Genomic DNA, 27,023 nt, shown 5'->3' on the forward strand with positions numbered 1-27,023 from the left:
TTAAAAGCCTTCGGGCTGCAAAAATTCCTCAGCCCTCATCCTATCTATCACGAACAGATGATTCGTGAATTCTTCGAAACAGACAAGTTCTATCAAGACAAATTTATTGTTGGGATCGTTATAGGCTGGATGATCTGTTTCACCGAAAGCATGTTCGGTATGTTCTTCCAACTTCCTACTAAAGGTATTCATGAGTTTTCATCTTCCCCTTATGATACCAAACTGCTGATAAACAAACTGCTGTGTTTTTTTCTTTCTGTCATCTTTTCATTCTTGGTTCCCAGCTTCAAACCTATGTAAACATTTTCATGCTTGATTCTGTTTCAAGTGTTTGCAAGGGTTTGTGCAGAATAGAAAGTGATTTAAATCCTTAACGGGATTTATATCAAACTGTTTTTCTTAAGCCTTCATCAATAGCCTTTCCCCCGCCTCTATTGATTAAGTCGATCCTATCAGCTAACAAAAAACCCATTACTCTTGGTCACAGCACTCTGTAAGTGGACTTCGCTTCGGTTTACATTCTTGATCAACAGGACGTTGTTGATATGTTTCGTTCCTTTGAGTATTCTAGTCTCGGAAAGTATCTTGGCAGTCCGTTCATATTCTACGAGAAAGAAGTCCGAGAGTTTTTCAAAACGGCGACCGTGGTCGGAGAATCCATTGAGGCAACTATGAACGAAACACTTATCTCTTTTAATGAATATGTCTATGCGAAGTTTCTTGAACTTCCGTCGGAGGGTCATAATTTTAATCTAGCTTTACTAGCTGAAACTATTTCGGATATGAAGAATGTTTTCTCAAACGATGGTTCTGAAATAAGGCTAAACGGGAAGAAAAAGGCTCTAAAGCCGCATTTTATTCTTTTGAACGACATCGTAGCGAAGACACTCCAAGGTAAAGCAGGTTCATTCGACCTGTATAGTCAGCATCGCTTCGACTACATGACAGCCATTTCAAAAGGTATTCAAGTTAACTAGGAATCTACTCTATTTTCTAATCTATGTGAGTCAGTTTAATCTAAGAACAGGGAGAGTGTGGGCTTCTCAGTCCAACTCAGCAGATTATTAAAGTATTTGAGTGTTCCTATGGGCGAGGGTGAGGCTATTAACCCGAGTCATATATACACTAATTTCTCTATGAAGAGCGCTCTTGCGAGAATGATGTTCTCAAAGGATATGGTCTCTGGCTCTTCTATCCAATAAACAAGTGGCCATTCGGTTCTTCGATCTAAAAGACATGCTACTTTCGTGCTGTCTACGGGGGCAAAATGAACCAAATCTGTAATAAAGTTTGCGGCTAGCACGAATAGCCAAAAGAGCTCCCTGAAGAAGGATTCTAGAGTAGTTGACTCCAGGACAAGACAAAGTATTTCTCCTATAGTCCCCATTCCTATTTCGTCACTTTCTCCATCCCCCAGCCCGTTGAAGAAACCGACTAAGTCATTTGGTCCTGCTGTCGATCAGAAGAAGGCGTCCATGGCGTCCAAGGCATCTAGTGCGTCTAAGGCATCTAAGAAATCCACTAAGGTAACCTCTTCATCTCCTCTGAACTCTATGCCCATTTGTGATGTTCCTATGATGGAACAAGATGCAGGGCTGACTGTTGAGTCAGTTGGTCCAACTATTGAAAATGTTGATAGGGTTTCTTCACCTGTCCGCCCGAAGTGTCAACAACTATTGAGGTTGCTGGTAATATTGAAACTACCACTGAAACATAGAAGGTTATTGCTCCAACACCTGCTGATGTTCTACTATCTGAGCAGGGTCCCACTCTACCGAATATCAAACCTCCTTCTGATAGGATTGTTGAAAACAAATATGATGTTATAGGAAAGGGCATGATGTCTTCCCTTCCAGAAGGGGTGTTTTCAAAGCCTCAATCCCCTTTTGAAATTATGAGAGCAACAAGGGGATCTCTAGGAATTGTCAACCGAGAACTTTTGCCAACTCATAAACCAGTTTTGGTTCTAGGAAGGGAAAGGAGATTGCTTTAGAATCTCCAAAGAAGATTTCTGAAGCTAGCTGTATAGTCAACCTTGTGATGGAGCAAGTGGAAATGAAGACTGTTGAGAAAATCAACATCTTTGATACTTGGGTGAACTATAGATTAGAAACTCAATTCGATGAGATGTTCTTAAAATGGAAGAATATTATAAAGACTAAGAAGAAGAATCTTTAGATGGGATAAGACTGATGTGGTTTCTGAAGCGCTCAATCGAAAGGAACTGGTGGTGGCCAACATCATAGGACATATCCTTCTTCCCATGATTGAAAAGAGAAAAGCCAACTTCAACTCGCTCGACAGGGATTCTCGTGCAGAGCAGAATGCTTTGAAGAGGTTAAATCTCATCATGAATAATTATTGCACAACAATTCTTCAACAGGCTTACGGTACAGAGTCTTTTGGGTTGAGTTTATTTCATGATTCATTTAATAAAGACGAGCCAATGGAGATTTTTGATGTTGATCAATTTGGGATAAAAGAAGATGAGCAGGTTATTGCCCATCTTGTTGAAATGGCAAACATCTCTTTTGAAGAGACGCGTCTCAAGGCTCTGAAGACTATTGAACAGACTCATGTCTTGGGCCAAACTTAAATAGTTCTAGAAGAAGAAGAAAAGGTTGTTGTTGAATCTCTTCTATTTGATATTCAACAGAAGGAGACATCTGAGGTGTCTCCTACTACCCTTGTTGAAGAAGAACCTCTGGTGGGAGAAGAAGAATCAACAATGATTGTTGATAAGTCTCCTGATTTATAAGCAAAGGGGGGACCTCTAAATGAAGCTTATTTCCGGGAAATTCTCTCTGCTGAGGGGGAACAAGATGATAAAGAAGATTTTCTGAAGGTATTCCTCTGGAAGAATGCTTCATCCCGGACTCCCGTATTCCTCGATCATCCCCTATTAGGACAATAGAAGACATTGCTAACAAAGTTAATGAATTACCTCTACATTTTGAAGATATTTCAGGAGGAATTCAGTAAGTATGTGCTGATATTCTTAATGAAGAAGAAAAATATAAGGATGCGTCCACGGCCCCTTCTTCTCATTCCCAAGATAAAGAACCTGTTAGAATATAATTGTTAGAATTTATGAAAAGCTTTAATAATGAATGAATAAAACTAAGTTTAAATAAATATATAAGTTAAACTGCTAAGTCATATCAAGTATATTAATTGTTTTAAAGATAACAATAATGTGTTGTAGTGCAGTTGTAAGCACTCCTTCCTGCAACACGGGTGACCGGGGATTGAATCTCACTTGCTGTAAATAATAATTAGAGTTTTGTTATTTCAGGGAAGCTTAGAAAATACCGGAATTTACATGTAGGCGACATCGGTTTACCGAAACTTCCACGTAGGTGATATCAGTTTACCGTTTACATGCAAGAGACATCGGTTTACCGGAATTTCCATAGAGGTGACATCGGTTTACCGTTTACATGCATGCGAAATCGGTTTATTGGTCGGTTTCCAGGATCTGTTTCCAGATCAGTCTATCGGTCTGTTTTCAGAAGTGTGTCTGGAATTTAATGTTCCGATTATATAAAGGTTGCACGTCCGGTATTTAATGTTCCAATAGTGGAGATCGGTCGTCTGGTATTTAATGTTAGTGGAGATCGATCGTCCGGTATTTAATGTTCCAATAGTGGAGATCGGTCGTCTGGTATTTAATGTTAGTGGAGATCGATCGTCCGGTATTTAATACTTTGGTATTTAATGAGGAGTGTCTTCGGCATTAAATGATGCGTGCATTCCATATTAAATGAGCTCTAGTTAAATGCCTTCAGCATTAAATGAGCTCCGATTTAATTAAATAGATAATCTGAATAAATGATTTATATTACCTGATCAATATCAGCTCCGAATTAAACTTTCGTGATGGGCAGTCTAGCAAAGAAGTGTTTTACCAATCTGGAATGGGCAGTCTGACGTAGCAGCTGAGACAGACTGTCACATATACCAAAATTATTCAAACCTTCTGAAATGAACGTCCTTAGTACAACAGGTTCCATTAAATGGATTTCTCTTATCAAGAACAGAAAAGATCAAAGATGATATTCTCTGTTGTACCAATTCTGAAACTCAACCAATTAAACAAAGACTAGTGTCCTATGAAGCAAATTTGTCCGTTACAAGTATCCATTAAAGATATATGTCCGTTGTCATACTCTATATTGAAGAAGAATGGAGTCCAACTGAAAACACACACTAAGACAGATAGATAAAAACAGATATACATACATAGCACTTGAATTTCAATCTCCTCTTGCCTGCATCTTATTTATATCATTCCAGCCTTCAAAAACATTATGTTAGAATTCAAGTGTATTGCTATATCATATATTATGTGTGAGTGGTGAGGATTGTAAGTTGACAGAATCTGTTTATTCAACAGAGTGAAAGTGTTGAGTGATTGAAACCGAGCAGTAATTAAGTCTCGAGTGGTCCACTTAATTGTTGTAACCAACTTGAATATTCAAGTGAATATTCTTCTCAAGGTTGAGAAGAGTATCCTTCTCGAGGTCGAGAAGAAGGGGTGATGTAGGAGAGTTTTCTCCGAACATTCATAAAATTCTTTGTGTCTTGTGTTCTTTTCTTTCTATATCTTCCAAACTGATTATTCGTTGCTTTAAATCGAAACAAATATTTCCGTACAAGAGTTTGTGTATAATAGAGATCGATAATAACTTCTAACCGAGTTAGTATTAACCGGTGTGTTGTGTAAGCATTTGTTCTAGCGAGGCCCCCAATCTCCTTCGGGGATCCCGAGCCTAACAAGTGGTATCAGAGTGAGGATCTTTATTCTCAAGCAACATCAATTTTTCGAATCATGTCTCTGATAAACATGACTCCTATGCTTATAGAGGAAGACTATGATGAATAGAAGATTAGAATGCAGGCACATCTGGCTGCTTTTAATGATAACGTGTGGTATGTCATCACCGATGGCCCGATGAAAATCGAAAAATAAAGAAGCGAATGGACAGCTTTGGAAAGAAGGAAGAATAATCTTGACAACCTAGCCAAAGATGCTATCTACAAAACTAGACAGAAACATTTTCGCAAAAATCAGATCATGCTCTACTACTAAAGAAATCTGGGAGGAAGTAATCATTTATTTAATCATATCTTTCAAAAACATAAAGTAAAATAACAAAATAATTTTATTTATCTTTAAAATATAAAATTATAAATATTCTACTCATTTTTATTAATAATTTCTCACGGGAAAAGAATGCAAGCTATATCATATAACCTTTGAAAAAGAATACATTTAGTAAGTAAATCTTTTTTCAAGATCTTTCTCATAACTCATCAGAGGTGTCTAGAATTGATTAGATGAAACATATTTAATAACCTTTTAAGAATATTTAATTTCTATCTTCAAAATTCAAACTTTCTATAAAACTCACAAATCTACACCTTCTCAACTTCGTTTTCAATACCCATTTGTCTACTAACAAATATTTTGTAGGAACATAATATACACAAGAAATATGTTTCATAACATTTGTATGACAAATACTTTGTAGGAAGATACTATAAACAATAAATATGTTTCATAACATTTGTATGATTGTATCTTAGTTACCTTGATTAAAAATATTCAGACCTAAATATAATTGAAGATGAACTAAATAAAATAGTAAAAAAAAAATATATTAGAGCCAGGCTTCGATTTGGACATGTGGGTATAATATTAGAGCCAGGCTCTGATTTTAATAATATAATTGTAAACAATACATTTTATTCATGTTTCATAAGTTTAGATTAACCAAATATTGAACAATATTAAATTTCTTAATTCAAATTCCAAACTTTCTTTAATGTTTCAAGAATTATTTGTTTTGAAATAGAAGCGTTGTCGTTCATCTCTGCCAAAATTCTACATCATACTTGAGCTTTTCCTTCGCAAAATCCTGAAGTTTCGACAATTTCTTGAGACAATTTCCTTCAAGTAACCCCTCTTATTGTTTCGATGATAATCAATCCAGACACATAACTGTCTAATAGCCTCCTTCTTCTCCTCCTTAATCATAGAAATCTCTTCTTCCTTCTCATTCACAACCTTCTCCATTTCCTTCACCTTCTCCCTTAATTTCATTATCTCTTCTTCCCATTCCTTCTCCTCCATTCCTTTCTTCCTAGCCCATTCCTTCGCAAACACATCCCAACAAGAATATGTCGAAACCCTCTTCATAATATCATCACTGAATTCCTCGTACTTAACTCCCACTCTGTTGAGTTCCTTCATCATGTCCTCAATAATTATCATGTCAGGCTTCTCTTTTGAGTACTTGTCTCTTGTTTTCATGTAGACTTCCTTATTCTCGATATGAAGTTGTTCTGCCACCTTTATTCTTCTGCTCATCATTCGGATTTGATCTTCTAAATTTTTATGTAACTCTCCAGCTGTCTCGTTGATCCTCTGCTCTGCTAGTTGTTTCACTTCCTTGTTCTCGTCGCTTAACTTTTTTATGATGTTGTTTTGATGACTCACAGTTTTCCTATTCTCTTTCTCCATTTTGAATATTGTATTGTGTAGACAATTGTTCTCTGTTCTTAATGCATCCAGTTCTAGTAGCATACTCTCGTTGGTGTTGGTATTGGTGTTGGTGTTGGTGTTGGAGTTGGATTGGATGTTTGGGTTGTTTACTAGGCTTGAAGCTTCGATTCTGTTTGAAGTCATTTTGTTCCTCTTGAGTTGAAGGCAGTTGGAATGTGCCATTAAGGCTTCAATTTTGGATCTTGAATTGCTCTCTGTCTCTTCAATCTTCTTTATAAGAACTGAAACATCTCCTTGCTCATTGTTCTTCATTTTCTTTAGATGATTCTATTCATAAAGAAAATGCAGCATATATGGTAGTGTTTAGTTTGGATTCTTCACCGATTTCTTGTAATCTGATTTATGAGTTTTTAAAAAGGTATATTACTTTATTTTTCTATTTCTGCAACAAGGAGATATAAAAATCAGCACAAGAAAAGACATGTGTATAACAAAATACAAAAGAATTTAGCTGAAATAAACATATGAATTCAAACATAAAAGATACCCCATTAAATTGATCCATCCCATAAAAATCTGTTTAATTGAAAACCTATATTTCCCAACTTGAAAAAGAGACAAACTATTAGAATTTCTTTAACATTTAAACATGTAACAACAATGATTAAACTCTATGTCTTTCATATCCATAATAGAGATTAGTTTTCAATACTTTCTGAATAAAATTGATATTTAAATTATTCTCAGAACGGTCTCTTTTCATACATTTGATTTTTCGTTCAAGTAATGAAAATAGATTAAAAAGTAGAAATCTCATGTGTACCTGCGAATTGCGAACTGAAAACTTTATATCTCCGATGAGAGAGAGAGGAGAGGAAAATCTGAAATATGATATGTAAGTAAGCAAATAACTAAATCTATATATACATATATTTTTTACTTATTATTTTTTTTATTTTTTTAATTACTTATTTATATGGAGAAAAACAGTAAGAATTCAAGTTGTCATATCATGTAGATTATGATGTTAATCAACCGTTAAAGATTTTTATTTTAATTTTATTCAAATAAATAAACTTAATATTTAAGTTATTAACTAAAATATATTTTTTATAAACTTTTAATTACATTTTAAAATTAAATTAAATTTAAATTATTTTACTTAAATTATTAAAATTGAATTATTATAGTCATATTTATTATATTTTAAAATAAATTTTATATATTTAAATTATTATATTAAAATAAATCAAACCATAAATAGTTCAAGATCAAACAAATTATTAATTATTTTCAAATAACTTACTCAAACAATCCCTAAGTTTGATTGAAAATACAGCTAAACATTGTATTTCTTTATTTATAAAAGATGTTAGAATTTATTCAAATAATATTTTAAGCTCTTTATATACTTTAAACTTTATAGGAGGATTGTTATAACTAATTTTTAATACTTTGTCCCTATCATAAATTAAATATTTTAAATAGCTTTTCAATATTTTAAGCTCTTTATATACTTTAAATAATATTTAATCAATTTTAAACAAAATTGAATAGTTAAATATAAATGTATTTAAAACAAAAATTCAATATTTATTTTATATAATATATAAAAAATTATATGTTTTTGTTCGATTCTGACTTAGAACGTCTAATGTAAAGTGAACGTCATTACTGTGTAGGTCATGCTAACATTTTTCATTCGTACAAAAATATAAAAATTAAGAGACGGTAGGTTTTAAGTGTATACATTAGTGATGAGAAATAAAACAAATAAATCGAACAAAACAATTATGATTTAAGACAAAAAAAAATTGTTACTAATCTAAATTATTTTAATAATAAGATTCAAATCATGTTTCTAATAGACGAAGATACTTATAACCGAATACTTGTATCCTACCGAAATAGTAAACAATACTAATTAATAATCTAGATATGGTTAGGGAACACTACATAAGCTCAACCTTTGAAAAGAAAGTGTCAAGGATAAGCTTGATATTGTTGTATAATTATTTGAAAGGTAGAAAATCAAATTTCATTCAATAAAAATGTGTGGTTTTTTTATTATTATTTAGATTAAATTATTAAAATGACAATTTATATTTAAAATTTATAAAATTAAAATAAATATATTTAGTATTTTAAATTAAATGAATTAAGTAATTTGATGATTGAGAATATAATTATGATTAAGATATATATTTTTTTTAAACCCAAATAACTCAATATCAAACTAGCTTTGACATTTTTACCGAAATAACTCATTTTTAAATACTTCAAAACCAAAAATAAATTTTGAAAATAACCAGATTTCAGATAAAGCCTTGAATTTAATCCAAATTTCATCATATTATTCAAATCATAAACTAAAATAACAAAATACTTTTTATAAATAAATCTTCTTTTTAAGAACATTCTCACAACTTATTAGAGGTTACTAGAATTGATATAAATGAACAATATTTAATAAAATCTTTAAGAATATTGAATTTTCATCTTCAAAATCAAAACGGTATAAAAATTCGAAATTCTTTGATTTGGTATAGAAGTGTCTATATTCATCTTATTACAGCAAAATTGATTCTTCTACCTCTCAAAAATCTACATCATTCTTGAGCTCCAATTTCTCTTAATTTGCAAAATCGTTTTATAAATATATAACATTTTAAATTATTAAATATTTTACTTATATATATAATGATGCTTAATTTTTAAAGTGTCCGGATTGTCGGGTTGAGAGCTGTGATTAATTTGAATATATGTGAGAGTAAATGGATACTTGGGTCGGATTGTGGGTTGACCCGCCCATAAAATTTTTACTGTCATATTTTTTTCACGGTTTTTATATTATTACTCGTGCAAATGAACGGGATACATACTAGTGTTATTAATGATTACTTATGTGCAAAAGAGACTAGATATATCATATAATCCTTGGAAGGGATTAATTTTTGTCATATTTCTTTCACGATTTTTTATATTATTACTCGTGCAAATGAACGGGATACATGCTAGTTTTATTAATGATTGCTTATGTGCAAAAGAGACTAGATATATCATATAATCCTTGGAAGGGATTAATTTTTGTAAACCAATCTTCTTTTCAAGATCATTCTTACCGCTTACTAGAGGTTGCTATAATAGATATAGATGAACAATATTTAATAAAATCTTTTAAAAATATTGAATTTTCATATTTAAAATTCAAATTGTTTATAAAAAGCTTCTGAATTCTTCGATTTGGGATATAAGTTTTTATCATTCATCTCCTTAAAGGAAAATTGATTCTTCTATCTCCCAAAAATCTCTCTACACCATTCTTGAGTTCATTCCTCTTAATTTAAAAAATCCAAGTTTGACAATAAATATGTACATATCCCCTTTCTTTATTTTCAATACTCATTTGTCTACTAATTAATATTGTGTACTATAAATAAAGAAATATGTTTAATAACATGTGTATGATTGTATCTTGTATTTAAGAAAAAATCAATTAAGAAAATTGAATTTTCATATTTAAAATCCAAATTGTTTATAAAAAGCTTCTGAATTATTCGATTTGGGATAGAAGTTTCTCTCAGTCATCTCATGACAGCACAACTGATTCTTCTATCTCCCAAAAATCTTTCTACACCATTCTTCAGCTCCATTCCTCTTAATTTATAAAATCTAAATTTGACAACAAATATGTACATATCCCCTTTCTTTGTTTTCAATACATTTGTCCATGATTGTATCTTGGATTTACCTTAGAAATATTGAGAACTAAATGTAATTAAAGATAAAAATAATTAAACATTAAAAAAAAATTATTATTAGAACCAGATTTTGATCCTGGGACAATTGGATTATGAGCCCACCACGCTACCGTGCACCAGTCCGATTTTGTTAATAAAATTGTAAATAATAAAGTTTATTCATGTTTAATATTTTATTATATTTATAATTATCCATTCATTTGAAATAAAAAAATTATCAAAAATAAATTTGAAAGAAGCCTATTTACTGAAATTGAATAAAGTTAAAACTTTTCGACATATTTAAAAGAACTAACATGCTAAAAGAAATTTCAATTATTCTTATAGTCTGCATATAGAATAAATAACTAGACAAGTCGGAAAATCTCTTGAATGATATGAATTTAATCTCAAATAATACGTTCTTGAATCATTAATCACATCGTTCAAATAATCATATTTTTTTAAATAAATTTGCATTCTATATTTACTTCCAAAGCTTGTTTATTGTGGAGTTACTTGATGTATTTTAAAGATATGAAATCAAAACTGTATTTGATGAAAATGTGAGATTTGTTTGGGTTAAGTAGATTATATATTAAAATAGATTTTATATTTAAAATTTATAAAAATAAAGTAAATACTTAAATTATGAATTAAGTAATTTGATTATTGAGAATATATATGATGTGATTGAGATTGTTTTTTAAAAAAAATCAAATAATTATCAAACTAGCTCTTCTTTTACCAAAATAACTCAAAACTAATAATTTTTTAAAATAAACAGAATTTCAGGTATAGCCTTAAATTTAATTCAAATTACCCATTATCCTTGTCAGTCATTTATTTAATCATATCATCAAAAACATAAACTAAAATAACAAAATAATTTTATTTATGTTTAAAATATATAACATTTAAAATTATGAAATATTTTACTCATTTTAATTTATAATTTCTTATGGGCAAAGAATGCCAATAATACCATATAACCCTTGAAAGAGAATATATTTTGTATGTCAATCTTTTTTCAAGATCATTTTCACAATTCATTAAAGGTGTCTAGAATTGAATAGATGAAAAATATTTAATAAATCTTTAAGAATATTGATTTTCTATCTTCAAAATTCAAACTTTTTATAGAATTCACAAATCTATACCTTCCCAACATAGTTTTCAATACCCATTTGTTTCATAACTTATTATAGGTTGCTAGAATTATTAGATTAACCAAATATTCAATAATATTGAATTTCCATCTTCAAAATCCAAGCTGATAGAAATGCCTCCAATTCATCCGATTGCAGCAAAACCGATTTTTTTCTCCTAAAAATCTTTCTACACCATTCTAAAATCCTATTGAATTATTGTCTTAGGTGGGAATGAATGTTGATTTATTATATAAGATATAATTGTGCTTACAAGTTTAACAACAAATATATACATTGCTCTTACATTGCTCTTACATTGTTCTCAATATCCATTTGTTCACTAACAAATACTTTGTAGGAACATACAAGAAATATATTTCATAAAATATTTTTATGATTGTATCTTAGTTACCTTGATTAAAAATATTGAGACCTAAATATAATTGAAGATGAACTAAATAAAACAGTAAAAAGGAAAAAAAATAAAAAACCATATCAAAGCCAGGTTTCGAACCTGGGACCTGTGCGCCCATCACACTTCCGCTGTGCCACTCTGATTTTGATAATATAATTGGAAATAATTCATTTTATTCATTTTTCATAATCTTATTAGAGGTTATTAGATTAGCCAAATCTTGAACAATATTAAATTTCTTAATTCAAAATCCAAGCTTTTTAAAATGTTTCCGAAATTATTTGTTTTGAAATAGAAGTGCCTCTCGTTTATCCCTCATTTAAAAGTTCGACATATCATACTTAAGCTCTTCTTAATTCGTTAAATCCTATCAAATTATTGTCTTTCAAGGGAATGAATGAAGATTTTAGATAATATATAATCATGTTAACAAGTTTGACAATAAATATGTTCATTCCCCTTGAACTTAGTTTTCAATACCCATTTGTACACTAACAAATAGTTTGTAGGAATATAGTATAAACAAGAAATATGTTTCATAACATTTGTATGATATTATCTTGGCTTTCTTTGATTACAAATATTGAGACCTAAATTTAATTATTCAACATATTAATATAAGTTAAGAGTTAAAATAATTGTATGCAATATATACCTAGTAAGCTAGTTATGTCTAGCAAATCATGATAATATATACATTGATGACTTTCATAATATAAAAACTACAATTTTAAAATACTTTGTATTCTAAGAAATAGATAGTCTAAGTACATAAATACCAACTAATAAGATGAATCAAACATTAAAAATAATCCAAAACACTTCCAATGATGCTTCACTCTTATTTTAATATTGTGATTGTAATTTTTGGTTCATAGAATATAAACATACTTTGTTTTTGTTTCTAACTATTAATGCTGTCTACGTCTCATTATCAGGGTATTATTAGATTCATCTTTCGTGTGTTATCGTAATTATCGTTACTCATATCGAATTTCTACTTTTATATAATTCAAATTTAATGTTTATTGAAAACCAATAAATTATTTAACAATGGCTAAATCAATTGAATTACAAGCATATAAGAAAATGAGATCACTAACAAACCAACCAAATAAACTCAGGAAACATGACAAAACTCAAAAGAAATATCAATTGTGAAAATCATAAGGCATCAATCACCAACCAACAATGAGAACCATAACAAGTTACATGAAAAAAATATTAGAAAAGTTAACATATGAAGTTAGACAAGTCATATGAAGTCTTTCCTAAGATTATGGACACGGTTCTTGCCAACATATTTTCAGTTAATCGAAGTACCAAACCTATATCGAATTGAGTTGATCTTATCAAACTTATCAAATTGAGTTGATGACGACTAAGGATACTATCAAAAAGATCAAACAAGATTTTTTCTTCGAAAAAATCCCTACATCAAACAAACCTAGTTCATCATTGAGACAATAGTTTGAATCAAAAATAGACAAAATGGAATGGTAAATCACTATATTTGTCGTCACAAATTCTTCTAAAAAGCAATGAGTCACTAAATTTTTTACAATATTATTGCACTACACTAATCGATCTATCATCCACTAGCAACAAAAATAGAATGTTAGTTTTCCCTTGAGATACCTCTGATCATTTGTCGATCATGATCTCTGCTTTTTGTTGGAGGACTCCATCAATGAAATTTACACTATCTTCATCTAGGAAATCCACCGTCTGTGGTGTCCTATTAAACAAATTTTCGCAACCAACCACCTTTTGTCCCAAAAAGTATATATCCCTTTATATGTCCAACTAAATTTCTTGCTCGTACTCAACCTAGCTGAAAACTCGTACTCAACCGAAACAGACGAATACAAACAACCCTTATCTTGCATTCCCAAGAAAAGTCCAAAGGAGGAAAAGTTCACTTGACAAATGAATTTTGCAAATAGGAAGAAGCCTTTACCATCAAGAGGGAAAAGCTTAACATAACTCTGACGCTTTGATAATAGATAAGCACACTCTTCCCATTTGAGGTCAATATAAACAATGCATCGCGGGTTAGGTGATTTAAACTCAACCATCTTAGCCAAATGATAATTATATCTCCTCTCAACGGAGAAGTTAGCAGTTGTGGAAAGGGCGCGTTGTTTGTATGGAGGCCCGGCCTTGAAAAAGAGAGCATTGCGGACAAGCTTGTGAGAAACCCAAGAATCGATATCGACACAAGTCAGAATGTTTCTCAGCTTTCGGCACGACATGTAATGAAAACACTTGAGTTTACACAGTCGCGTACTCATGATCATGTGACGTTCGTCTAGTTTTCAATAATGAATCGACACCCAATTAAGTAGGAATTCGTAAACTGCATTCTCGGTTGGTAATCAGAGAACGTCGATTGAGAGAACTGCCTCGATACCGACTAAAGGCATTTCCAATAAATCTTGTCGATATCTGCAAAATGTAATATTTGGGACATGTTGGATCTTGAGTTATTTTGATATAAAACATTTGTGAATGGAAGATAAGGGTATTTTGGATAGTTTAACATTTCAGTTGACGAGGGTTCAGATGGAGTCATGGAAAAGTTGATTATTTAAACAAATTTTGATTGATGATTGGAATGATGCAATTGAGGAGAGAATGAATAAAAAGATAATGAGTTATTTGAAAATTATTCAAATAACACAATCCAAACAATGCCTAAGATTAAACCTAGATTGGATTTAAACCAAATAAACACTAGTATCAACCACACATTCCATCGCATTCATTCAAATCATCAGCAAAAAGAACCAAAATACCCTTATTTTATCTTTTATAATATTGTTTTCATTTTACCCAAATAGGGCACTTTATACATCAAACAAGATTTATTTTGTTAAAAAAATCAAGTTCAAAAAACCTTGAAGCATCAAAGATTTCTTGTTTTTTGTTTAATTGTTTTTGTATTTCCAGTCAATATATACTCATTTCATAAAGTTGGTAAAGTGCATAACAAGATGCTTCTCAGCTGCACCGGCTAGTGGCCGAACTTCATCGACCATTCCAATAGAGGAAATACGACCGAGATAGATCAAGGATGATTCACACGTTATAAGCCCGTTCAACAGCATCTTTGTACAATATCTAATGCAGGAAGAAACTTTGTATTTATCAGCCGCTATTAGTCCAGCAAGCCATGTATTGAATTTGTTGACAAAGTGATATTGTACATAAATCTCAAAAGGTCCATTAAAGCAGCTTCTTCTGTTCCACATAGAAACATGACAGTTAAGTAGAGACAATATCCTTAATTAGGCAAATACGGTAACACAAATACTAAAAATAGATCATTTTGGGTTACTTTAAGTTGATAATTTGAATCATCAAGTGATTTGATTGATAATGAGATAAAGAGTTATTTGGATTAACCCTTTATCAAACAAGGCCAATGTAACATGTCCCAAAAACAGTCAAACTCAAATTTGTCAAATATATTGGTTTCATTTGAAAACATCAATTCCTATGTTTTCTCATCTGGGTTTGGATCCGAATGAGATTTTGAATGAGATTTTGTTTGGAAACAAAATGTACCCAAAAAAAACTATAAAAAGAAAAGATTTCAATGTAATTATAAGATTGGATCGTCGACAGAAGGTGATTGAAGGTTGTGATTATAGTGTATCCATTAGCCACACCTTTTATGTCAAAAGTGTTTGAAAATGTATGAGAAAACCTTTATAAAACTGATTATCTCATAAACTGTAATGTAAGGCTTTAAAGCCTTTCAACTCACAACCAATAAAGCCACTAACCGAATAAAAGCAAGAATAGACTGTCTAAGAAATAGTAAAGAAAAACTACGCCCTCTAAAATTAGACCCACTAATTAGAAATCAGAAACATGCATAAAGAAATAGTCTTTTAATTTAAAATAAGTCTAATTCTAACAGGAAATGCACTTAAAATCCATTGGCGGTTTTTCTCATATACAAAAGTTTTTCCAAATGAAACCAATGAGTAGTGACCATATGAGAACAAAGACCTATATTTACCTGATACATGGATTCTAAGAATTAGTTGTCTAAGGGTAATGGCTAAACCACTAGATAGATTTTTTAAATGAAATAATCTTGTCAAACAACCAATTCCAAATTCATCCTTGATATATGAACAACAATTCGGGTATCTTAGACAAAAAGGAAAGAGACATATCTACAGATTTTGCAAAAAGTTATAAAAACTACAAAGTTAGTTTAACAACATGAGTTGAATGCTTACCCAAATGAGATGGTTAACAATGGGTCAACAAGTTCAAATCCTCCCCATCAGGTATTTGAAATGTATTCTATGATCATTTCATCAAAAGTTAACATTTGGAATCAATATGAAACACTATGCAACTTCTCTAATTTGAAAAATCCACGACTTATGCATCTGTAACCACATTTGTTCTTCTTGTATTGAACTTGAACTTGTTCATACATCAGCAATAACTTCTTCAAAAATAAGAATACATTTCCTTAAATAAATAGTAAATACCAAGAGTTTGCATCTAGTAGAATTTGAAGCGAAACATATTATAGGAGTGTCTTAATATATTGATGTTTAGTAGAATTCAAATGCAAACCTACCATCATCTTTCAATGAAGTTTCCTTCATCATATTGTCGTCACCGATCCAACTGATTAAGCTTCTTAGATTCTTGTCCTTCGATTTAGTCTCAGGAAGATCGGTGGTGATTTCAATACGGAGCATACGATCGGAAATTTTTTTATCCTTAAAAGCAAAGGCAAAGTTTGATTCGATGAATGACAAAGGGCAGCGACTTCTAGAGAAGAAATTCACGGCCATAGGAATTCGAGGGAATGCGGATTAGTGTTACTTAGATCATAAAGCCGATAGACATGGAGAAGAAGAGAAAGTGAAACCCTAATAGTCGCGGGAAAGAGTTCAAGAACCAACATTATCTGCAATGGTGGTTGATAAAAAAAATTTATGTACGATACTTTTCAAATAATCTCGAACAAATCTAATATTAAAAGAAAATCAAATAATTCTTCAAAAACTGTTTTTATAAATTCATGTATATGTTGTTGATTGTCCTAATTCGTAAGACTGGAACTACCAGGTTAAAAAATTTATCTTATCAGTTTGGTTACATCATTTTATAAAATTAACTCAAAATGTTTGGTAATTAGGATGCATGGAATTTTGAGTACGGTTATCTCTGGAAATCAGATGTATTTTATCAAAGAACGTCAAATTTTTTATGCGGCACTAATTGCCAATTAGTGTATTGATTCGGCTAACTCTAAGGCGATAAATGTGTTTTTGTCAAACTCAATATCGAGAAAGCATATGATCATGTTAAGTGAGAGTTTCTTTTTGATATTATGGGTAGAATGGGTATAGGGGAAAGTGAGAGCTCTCATGGTCTCTATGAGAGTCGATATATATTCAACTGAAAAATCTCTCAAATCAACTGTACCAGTCTCTTCTAGATTAGAATCACCATCTAATGTCTTTCCAACATAATCTTTGTGGATAACCTATTCATTGAAGATAACATTTCTGCTACGAATGATCTTCCAATTTTGATTATCCTAGAAACGATAACCAAACTCAATATCACCATAACCAATGAAAAAACATTTATTAGACTTTGGATCAAGATTACTCCTATCATATTAATTAATATGAACATATGATAAACAACCAAACACTTTCAAATAAGAAATGTTTACCCTTTTTATTGCTCCAGACTTCTTCAGGTATTCTGAATTCAAGAGGAACAGATGGTCCACTGTTTATTAAATAGGCAACAATATTGATAGCTTATGTTCATAAGGTTTTAGGCAGCCCTACATTTAATATCATGCTCCTAGCACGTTCGTTCAATGTTCGATTCATCCGTTCAGCTACTCCATTCTCTTGAGGCGTTCAGGAAACAGCTTTCACTATACTGATCCCATTCACATCACAATACTTTTGAAATCTGAATTGATATATTCACCTCCATTGTCGGATCTCAAGCACTTAACTTTTTGATTTGTTTCATTTTAAACCAATACCTTATATATCTTGAAAATAACAAATACTTTAGACTTGTGCTTCATAAAATTTACCCATACCTTTTTTGTTGAATTATCTATAAACGTCACGTAGTATTGTGATCCATCAATAGAAAAAACAAGTGTAGGTACCCACACATCAGTGTGTACCAACTCTATCCTTTCTTTCTTGAGCTCCTTCCCAATTTTTAAGAAACTCACCCGTTTTGGTTTTCCAAGAATACAGTTTTCACATAACTGATGTTCAACAGATTTCAGTTCTGGAATCTGTCCATTATTCAAAAGAATTTTCATCCATTTTTCGCTCATATGGCCCAACCTGCAATGTCACAGCTCATTGTTCTTCAAGTCATTAACTATAGTAGAAACCGTTTCTCTACAAGTTGAAGTCATGTATAACGTTCCAGTTTTGTGACCTCGAGCAACAACTATTTCTCTTTTAGTTACCTTCCATGCACCATTTTCAAAACTGAAATTGTGACCTTCTTCATCAAGCTGTGTAATAAAAATCAGATTGCGCATTAAAACTTGAATGTGTCTCACCTTATTAAACTTCCTAACAGAACCATTTGTCATCTTCAATTTGATGTCCCCCATGCCAACAATATCCAGTGGCTCACCATGTGTGAGATAAATTTTCCCCCAGTTTCTAGCCACATAATTCTCCATTAATTCATTGTGAGTAGTGGTGTGGAAAGACGTTCCCGAGTCCAAAACCCATAAATCTATTAGGCTATCAACAGATAGAAGTAACGCATCAAAAACAGATTCTATAACAACGTTGGCTGCATCATTTTTATCATCACCGTTTTTTCTTCAGTGCTTTTGAGTTCCTCTTTAAATGACTCTGTTTACCACAATTCCAGCACTGAAATATCTACCCAGACTTGGACTGACTCCTCATGCTCCTCGACATAAATCTGCTCTTACCTCGATTGAAATTTATATTATTACCTTTGTCCCTGTTTTCCACATTCATATTAGAACCATTGAACGTTTCACTAGAATCAATTTTACGAACCTCTTTAGCAAGAATACGATCTCTAACTTCATCAAACTTTAGTTTAACATTTCCAACTGAATTACTAATTGCTTCCCTCATAGGTTCTCAACTATTTGGTAGAGATGCTAACAAAATCAGGGCACTAATTTCATCCCCAAAATCAATCTCAACATATAGCAATTGATTCACAATTGTATTGAATTCATTCAAATGAGTAATAACAGAAATACTATCAACCATTCTTAAGTAAAAGAGTCTTTTCATTAGATGTACCTTGTTGTTAGCATATGGTTTCTCATACATATCAGAAAGATCTATCATCAGAACCATGGTGGTATTCTCCTTTACTACATTGTGAGCAACCGTCTTGGCTAGCGTCAATTGGAAAACTCCCAAAACCTGTCTATCAAGGAGTTTTCATTCAGCTTCATTCATCTTCTCTGGTTTCTCACTCAAAAGAACATGAAGCTTCTTTCCATAGAGATAATCTTCAATCTGCATTCTCCAAAAGGCATAATATGTCTCATCGAATCTTCCAATCCCATGTCCTATACTGCTCTCGCTTGCTATCATTTCTAATGCTCAGATCTAGCCTAACTGTTCTGATACGAGTTGTTAGAATTTGTATCTCCCAAATATGACCGAAACGATCTGTAAAATACTCAAGAAAGAAGAACACAAGAAGACACAAATTTATAGTGGTTCACTTAAAATGAGCTAGGTCCACTTAAACCGTCACCAGATTTCAAAGAAGGAATACAGAGTTTTTGTCTCACACTTTATTTCTCTAGAATTATGTCTAACTTATGTAAATCCTTAATAATCACATATTTATAGGGTAAATATTCAAGTAATAAACTTAAATAACTGTTAGTCAGAACCAAGCCCAAAACCAAATACAAACCCAATAAACTCTAACTAACAATATATAGTATATTATAAGTGTAGGCTCCATAACTCAACAATTCTTACTGATGATAGATGTATGAAAAAATACATGATTATTATGAGTCGTTGTTGTATGTGTTAGAAAGAGTTTGAGACAGTTTCTCATCTACTTTTACATTGTCACGTTGTTGCAAATATATGAAGTATTTTATGGAATATGACTAGAATACAATGGGTTATGCCGGAAACTGTTAGTGACTATTGGGAGACATGGATTGGGGAGACTAAAAATGTGAGACTTAGAAGATGAGTCGCTATTCCTATTATTTTTTGGTGGATTATCTTGATGGAAAGAAATCGAAGAATTTTTAACAATGATAATAGGCCGTTAAAGATTATTCATAATGTCATTATCATAGCGATGTCAGAGATTGGATCCGGAAAACATGTGGATTCGTGTGGAAATCTTATTGCTCTTTTTAAAGATTTTCAAGTCAATTAATTATTCTAATGTATTCAATTTATGCATAATTTTTTCATGTTATGCTTTTATCATTGTGCTTAAACAATTTTTTAATTAAATGGACCATTTCTTGTCGGGTCTTAATCTTTTGGTGTTTAGTGCAAATAAACAAGAGTTCAAAAAAAAGATAGTGATAATTATCCATGGATTTCAATCTACTATCATTTTTGGTTCACCCTATATTTTGGAGCTTTTATTTTATTAATATAGGTATGCCAATCTTTCAACATAAAACGTTTTGAATGAAAATCGAATTGTGATATTGGATCTCTTAAGTTAATTGGAGTTCAAAACTTAATCATCGTCTACTGCTATTTGAGTGATATTTCATCTCTTAAGTTAATTGGAGTTCAAAATTTAATATCGACTATTTCTGCTTGAGTTACCCTAATAAGTAACTATATACTTGAATCTCAATAATTTACTTAGAAGAAAAGATAAGATCATAGTTATTCACGTTCGGTTTTTGATACGATAATTTTATAAATTGTATTTGGTTCAATATTTTTCGAGAAAATAATCATTCACTGTCAATGTAGCCACTCTCTTTGGGCGACAAATCTTGCCCATTATTTAGAGTTAATGACAGCACACGGTTTCTTTCTGACCTATTTGACTCTCTAACTGCAGTTATTTAGGTGGTATCCCGAGATTGGAAAGAAACTTTCTAAGGTCAATGCGAATAGAAGTATACTATGGTCAATGCACGGTGTAAGAAAAAAGTGCTTAGTTTCGTTGGAAAATTTAAAGCTCATATTTACATTCTCTCTCCCTACTTCTAAAGATAGATAGAAAAGATTGGATTTTCTGGGTTAAGCACGCTAATTAGAAGGACCTTCTTTTGCTATCAATAAAAAGGAAGAGCGGGATACGACATTTTTAGTGCCAATTGGAATCTAAATTGTTACAAATCTAAATTGTTTTAATAATAAGATTCAAACAATGTTTCTAATAGAAGACGATACTTATATAACCAAATACTTGTACCTTACCTAAATATTAGACAATACTAATAATCTATCTCGACTCGCCATTGATGGTTAGGGAAAATTGCCAATACGGAGGCTCGACCTTAAAAATGAAAGTGTCGGATAAGCTATATATTTCAAGCTTGTTTGTTCTAGAATTTTTTGAAAGGTATGAAATCAAAATTTTATTTAATAAAAATGTGAGTTTTTTATTATTATTTAGATTAAATTATTAAATTGACTTTTCATATTTAAAATTTATAAAAATAAAGCAAATATATTTTATTATTTTAAATTATATGAATTAAGTAATTTGATGATTAAGAATATACCTGATGTGATTAAGATGTTATTTTTTTTAAATTCAAATAACTCAATATCAAACTAACTCTCATTCTAACGAAAATAATAACTCATTTATAAATACTCCAAACCAAACATAATTTTTGAAAATAACCAGATTTCAGATAAAAAAAACATGAATTTAATCCAAATTCCATCATATTATCTAAATCATAAACTAGAATAACAAAATAACTTTATTTACCTTCAAAATATATAACATTTTTAATTATTAAATATTTTACAAATTTTATTAATGATTGATTATGTGAAAAAAAAAAAAAACTAGATACATCATATCAACCTTGAAAGGGATTAATTTTTGTAAATCAATCATTTTCTCAGTTGATATATATAGATGAACAATATTTAATAAAATCTTCAAAATAATTGAATTTAACTAAAATAACAAAATACTATTATTTATCTTCAAAATATATAACGCTTTAAATTATGAAATATTTTACTCATTTTTGTTAATAATTTCTTATAAGCAAAGAATGCCAATATATCATATAACCAAAATATATTTTGTAAGTCAATCTTTTTTCAATATCTTTTTCATAACTCATTATAGGTGTCTAGAATTGATTATATGAAACATATTTAATAAATATTTAAGAATATTGAATTATATCTTCAAAATTCAAACATTTATAAAGCTAACAAATCTATAACTTCTAAACATAATTTTCAATACCCATTTGTCTACTAATATAATTGAAGATTAAATAAATAAAAATAGTACAAAGGAAAAAAATAACATTAGAGCCATAAGTTTATTCCTGTTTCATAAGCTTATTAGAGATTGCTAATATAGTTTTGATTAACCAAATCTTGAACAATATTAAATTTCTTAATTCAAAATCCAAGTTTTCTATACTGTTTTAAGAATTATTTGTTTTAAATAGAAGCGCCTCTCATTCATTCCCTGCAAAAAATCATAATCATACTTGAGCTCTTCCGAATTCGCTAAATCCTAAAGTTTGGACGATTTCTTGAGACAATTTCTTTCAAGTAACTCATTCTATTGTTTCAATGATAATCAATCCAAACTCATAACTGTCTAATAGCCTCCTTCTTCTCCTCCCCAATCATAGCAATCTCTTCTTCCTTCTCATTCACAACCTTCTCCATTTACTTCACTCTCTCCCTTAATTCCATTATCTCTTCTTCATATTCCTTCTCCTCCATTCCTTTCTTCATAGCCCATTCCTTCGCAAACACAGCCAAACAAAAAAATGTCGAAACCCTCTTCAAAATATCATCGTTGAATTCCTCGAACTTAACTCCCACCCTGTTTAGTTCCTTCATCATGTCCTTAATAATTATCATGTCAGTCTTCTCTTTCGAGTACTTGCCTCTTGTTTTCATGTAGACTTCCTTGTTCTCAATATGAAGCTATTTTGCCACCTTTATTCTCCTGCTCATCATTCGAATTCGATCTTCTAAAGTCTTATGTATCTCATCAGTTGTCTTGTTGATCTTCTTCTCCACTATTTGTTTCACTTTCTTTTTCTCGTCGGTTAACTTTTGTATGATGTTGTTTTGTTGACTCACTATTTTCCTATTCTCCTTCTCCATTTCGAATATAGTAATTTATAGACGATTGTTCATTGTTCTTAAACAACCAGTTCTTGTATCATACTCTCATTGGTGTTGGAGTTGGATTGGATGCTTGGGTTGTTTACTAAGCTTGAAACTTCAATGTTATTTGAAGTCATTTTGTTCATCTTAAGTTGAAGGCAGTTGGAATGTGTCATTAAGATTTCAATTTTGGATATTTAATTGCTCTTTGTCTCTTCAATCTTCTTTATAAGAACTAAAACATGCATCTCCTTGCTCACTGTTCTTCATTATCATTAGATGATTCTTATCATAAAGCAAATGCAGCATATGGTAGTGTTTAGTTTGTATTCTTCAACTAAATTATTGTAATTTGCTTTATCATCTTTTAAAAAAGGTCTGTAATTTATTTTTCTATTTTTGCAACAAAGAGATATAAATTAGCACAAGAAAAGACATGTGTATAACAAAACACTAATTCAGATAAGCATGAATTCAAACATAAAGATACCCCATTAAATTGACCCATCCAAAAGTTATTGTCTTTTCAAATAATTAATCATTTTTAAAAATAATTATTCATTCTATATTTACTTAGCTTGAGCTTATTTGGCGTGGAGTTACTTGAGGTATTTGAAAGATGTATTTTTGATGAAAATGTGATATTTTTTGGAATAAATAGATTAAATTATTAAAATATTTTTTATTTAAAATTTATAAAAATAAAATAAATAATTAAATTATATGTAGGGGCGGACGAAAAGGGTGGACTGTGGTGGGCTCCAGCCCCCCACGCATCCCAAACAGATGTTATATATAATATAATATTATATTAAACTCTTAAACTAAATTTCAAACTTAAAAGTCTAAAAATTCCTAAACTATATTAGTTTCGTTAATTCTATTCTATTCTTCAGTCCTCAGTGAAGATTTTAGTTTGTCAGTCTAGAGACTCCTCACCATTAACCAATTCAGTACTCAACAACTAGTGATCTTATTTACCGCTTCAGCCTTTAGCTATTCGTAATCTGACACAGTGAATGTAATTCGATGCCTTATTATTTTCAGGTATTTCATATTTAAATAGTCCAGCAATAACATTGGATTAAGGATTTAGCCATTTAAGGTTTTGGCTTTAGGGTAAGTGATAATCAATTTCAATTAGTGATTTAGGGCTTAGGAATTTGAAGTGAATTATTTTTCTGTTTTAAGTTTAACTACTCTATGGTCAAAACTTTAGAGAAGATAGAATGATATTTTGGACCAAGTTAACAAATTTTGTCAATTGTACTCTATCACAATATTTAATATGAATGAGCATATGTTATTTGATAGATATGGTAGGTGGAGAGGAAAAGGGGCCTCATTACGTACTTATCTTCATCATTATAATAGAGTTATTTTTTGTTTGTTAATAGTTTTTGTTTATTATTAATTTTTTTCTCAATTTTGAATTTTAATGTTTTGCCTAAGGCGTACTCTATTCCGCCTACAGACAAGGCCTATACTTAGCTTCCTTCATACCATGGGAAATCTGTTATGTTGTTGATTTGATTATGTAAGAGATGAAAATCGTTTTTTAGAATTTATACAGAATTTTTTGGTTGCATATCATATTTTCATCCAAGAAATTCATTCTCCCAATTGATGTTCGCTCATCCGCCTTACTGAACTTTATCTCGAATATTTTAGAGGTGCTGATTATTTGTTTATGGAACATGAGAGTTCTTAACCAAACATGCATGCTTATGAAACTCAATCGTATATCATATGTCACACATTTGACTAATACTTAGCAAATTAAAATGCAAGTTTTCAAATAACAGTAAATTATTTATAGATAGGTTGCCAAGGACAATCTTACCCTTGCCCACGGCTCTACCTTTAGAATTGTCACCGAAAGTGATCATTGCACCGACTTCATATACAATGTCGGTTAGTAGTCCATTGTTTCCGGTCATATGTCTGGAACACCCGCTATCCAGATACCATTCTGAATTTCCTAACCGCTTGCTCCTCCTGACCTGCAAAAATTACATATTTACACCAATTTGGTACCCACGTTTACTTGGGTCCGTGATTGATTAGTCTCTTAGGGATCCATACTTTAATAAGTCGGATGACTTCCCAAGTGTTAGTTCTAATTGTTTTACTGGTACTCGGCTTGACATCTCTTTGTCTGTCTAAAAATACCTCATTGTGTCGTGGTGGTGATTGTCGGTTAGTTCTACATGAGCGTGTATCAGTTTGCTTCTATACTGGCCGGTTGTCTTTCTTTCTCTCAGGATGAAGCCATTTAGCCGAGTTAGTTGGTCCTACATATTTTATTTCTTTGTCTGATTTTGAATCATGGTCTGCCCCATTGTCGGTTGAAGAGCTTTTGACAAATCTTACGAATGGAAGATTTCCTTTGTTGAGTTTCATCCCGTTGGAAGGTTTTCGGTTAGTCGATTTGTTACCCATGTAGCCGAGCCCAAACATGCATTTGGGATGTCTTTGGTATGTAGACATCTAGCTAACACCTTCACTGGATTTCTTCCAAGAATTCATGACATATTTTGTTCTTTCATTTTCTTCGGTTAACGATTCAACTTTCTCTTTGAGTTTCTCATTCTTAAAGGATGATTCAATCGGTTCATATATCTTGGTTCCACTCGGCTCGCCGATGGTTCCACTTGACTCTCAGGTTTTAACGTTTGACTGGATCAGTAATATAATGGATAGGTTTTTGAACTCAGCAACCATGTCGTTGAGTGCACTAACCAGATTCTCTTTAGTGAATTCTTCACTTGAGAAATCGAATTCCTCTTGAAAGTTGGGTATCTCTTCTTCCTTAGCCATGAGGCAAGTGACTCCGTCTTCATCACTGTCGGAGTAAGCCCACTCACTTCTACCGTCGGAAGCTATTAGTGCTTTTTGAGTCTCTTTTCCTTCACCGTTTTGTTGGTTATCGCCCCTCTGGTAGTTGTTTGCCGGTTTTCGGTCGTCTCGTCTCGATCTTCTGCATTCCGACCTGAAATGACCAAAAGCGTTATAATTATAGCATCTTACATTTGATTTGTCATTGTAATCATAGTTGTAGTTTTGGTTGTTCGATGGTTGATTTTTTTCATTACTCTTCCGAATTTCTTTGCCAGCATGGCCATCACATCATCGCAGATCTGATTTAGGGTTCTTGATTGGTGTCGGATCGGCTGATACATGAGCCGGTAGTTCCACCAATGTCACTAAAGCTTTAGTTGCGGTTGAGGTTGAAGCTTCATCTTCGATTCGAGACTTCATCTCAAACTCGTACGCTTTCAAATCCTCTAATACATCATGCAGTTTCATCTGCCCGAGATTACTTGACTCTCGCATTACCATGATCTTTATATCCCATGCACTTGGCAAAAATCTCAATGCCCTAACAATTATTTCCCGATTATCGTATATTTTTCCAATTGTATATAGCTCATTTACCACACTAGTGAATCGATCACTAAATTTCTTCATGTTTTCTCCGGACTTAATTCTGATGTTCTCATACTTCTGAGTTGCCACCAGAATTTTATTTTCCTTTGTACTTTCGTTTGCCTCATGGAGCCGAATGATAGTTTCTCAGGCTTCCTTTGCAATTTGATAATCTCTGACTTTACCGAAAGTGTTGTTGTCCAGAGATTTGAAGATGTGTCTCTTGCAATAGTTGTCCAGGTCGTTTCTCCTTCTGTCTTCAGCCGTCCATGCACCGATCTCCTTCTCAATCTTTATCGGACCTTCTTTCATAATGGAGTTCATTTCTTCATCCATAGTGATCAGATGTAGGTACATCTGAACCTTCCAGTTGACAAACACCTCAATATTTAGCATCGGGGGTTTTTCGTTGTGAGTCAT

General features: G+C 31.6%; 3 protein-coding genes across 3 annotated transcripts; all 3 read right to left on the reverse strand.

Annotated features, from left to right (window-relative positions):
• Positions 1-5,887: 5,887 nt before the first annotated feature.
• On the reverse strand, positions 5,888-6,820 carry LOC124913304 (COP1-interactive protein 1-like). Its single transcript, XM_047453898.1, has one exon. It carries the CDS (start codon positions 6,818-6,820, stop codon positions 5,888-5,890), a length of 933 nt encoding a protein of 310 aa, XP_047309854.1.
• A 6,638-nt stretch (positions 6,821-13,458) lies between these two features.
• LOC124913305 (BTB/POZ domain-containing protein POB1-like) lies at positions 13,459-14,069 on the reverse strand. Its single transcript, XM_047453899.1, has 2 exons — positions 13,645-14,069; positions 13,459-13,552 (listed from the first exon to the last, which is right to left on the reverse strand). The coding sequence occupies exons 1-2, from the start codon at positions 14,067-14,069 to the stop codon at positions 13,459-13,461; spliced, it is 519 nt and encodes a 172-aa protein (XP_047309855.1).
• Positions 14,070-14,974: 905 nt separating this feature from the next.
• Positions 14,975-26,645, reverse strand: LOC124913306. The gene is made up of 4 exons (XM_047453900.1): positions 26,311-26,645; positions 25,917-26,166; positions 25,018-25,177; positions 14,975-15,057 (listed from the first exon to the last, which is right to left on the reverse strand). The coding sequence occupies exons 1-4, from the start codon at positions 26,643-26,645 to the stop codon at positions 14,975-14,977; spliced, it is 828 nt and encodes a 275-aa protein (XP_047309856.1).
• Positions 26,646-27,023: the final 378 nt, after the last annotated feature.

The sequence above is a fragment of the Impatiens glandulifera genome, chromosome 8 (assembly GCF_907164915.1).
Source record: "Impatiens glandulifera chromosome 8, dImpGla2.1, whole genome shotgun sequence".
Lineage (NCBI taxonomy): Eukaryota > Viridiplantae > Streptophyta > Magnoliopsida > Ericales > Balsaminaceae > Impatiens > Impatiens glandulifera.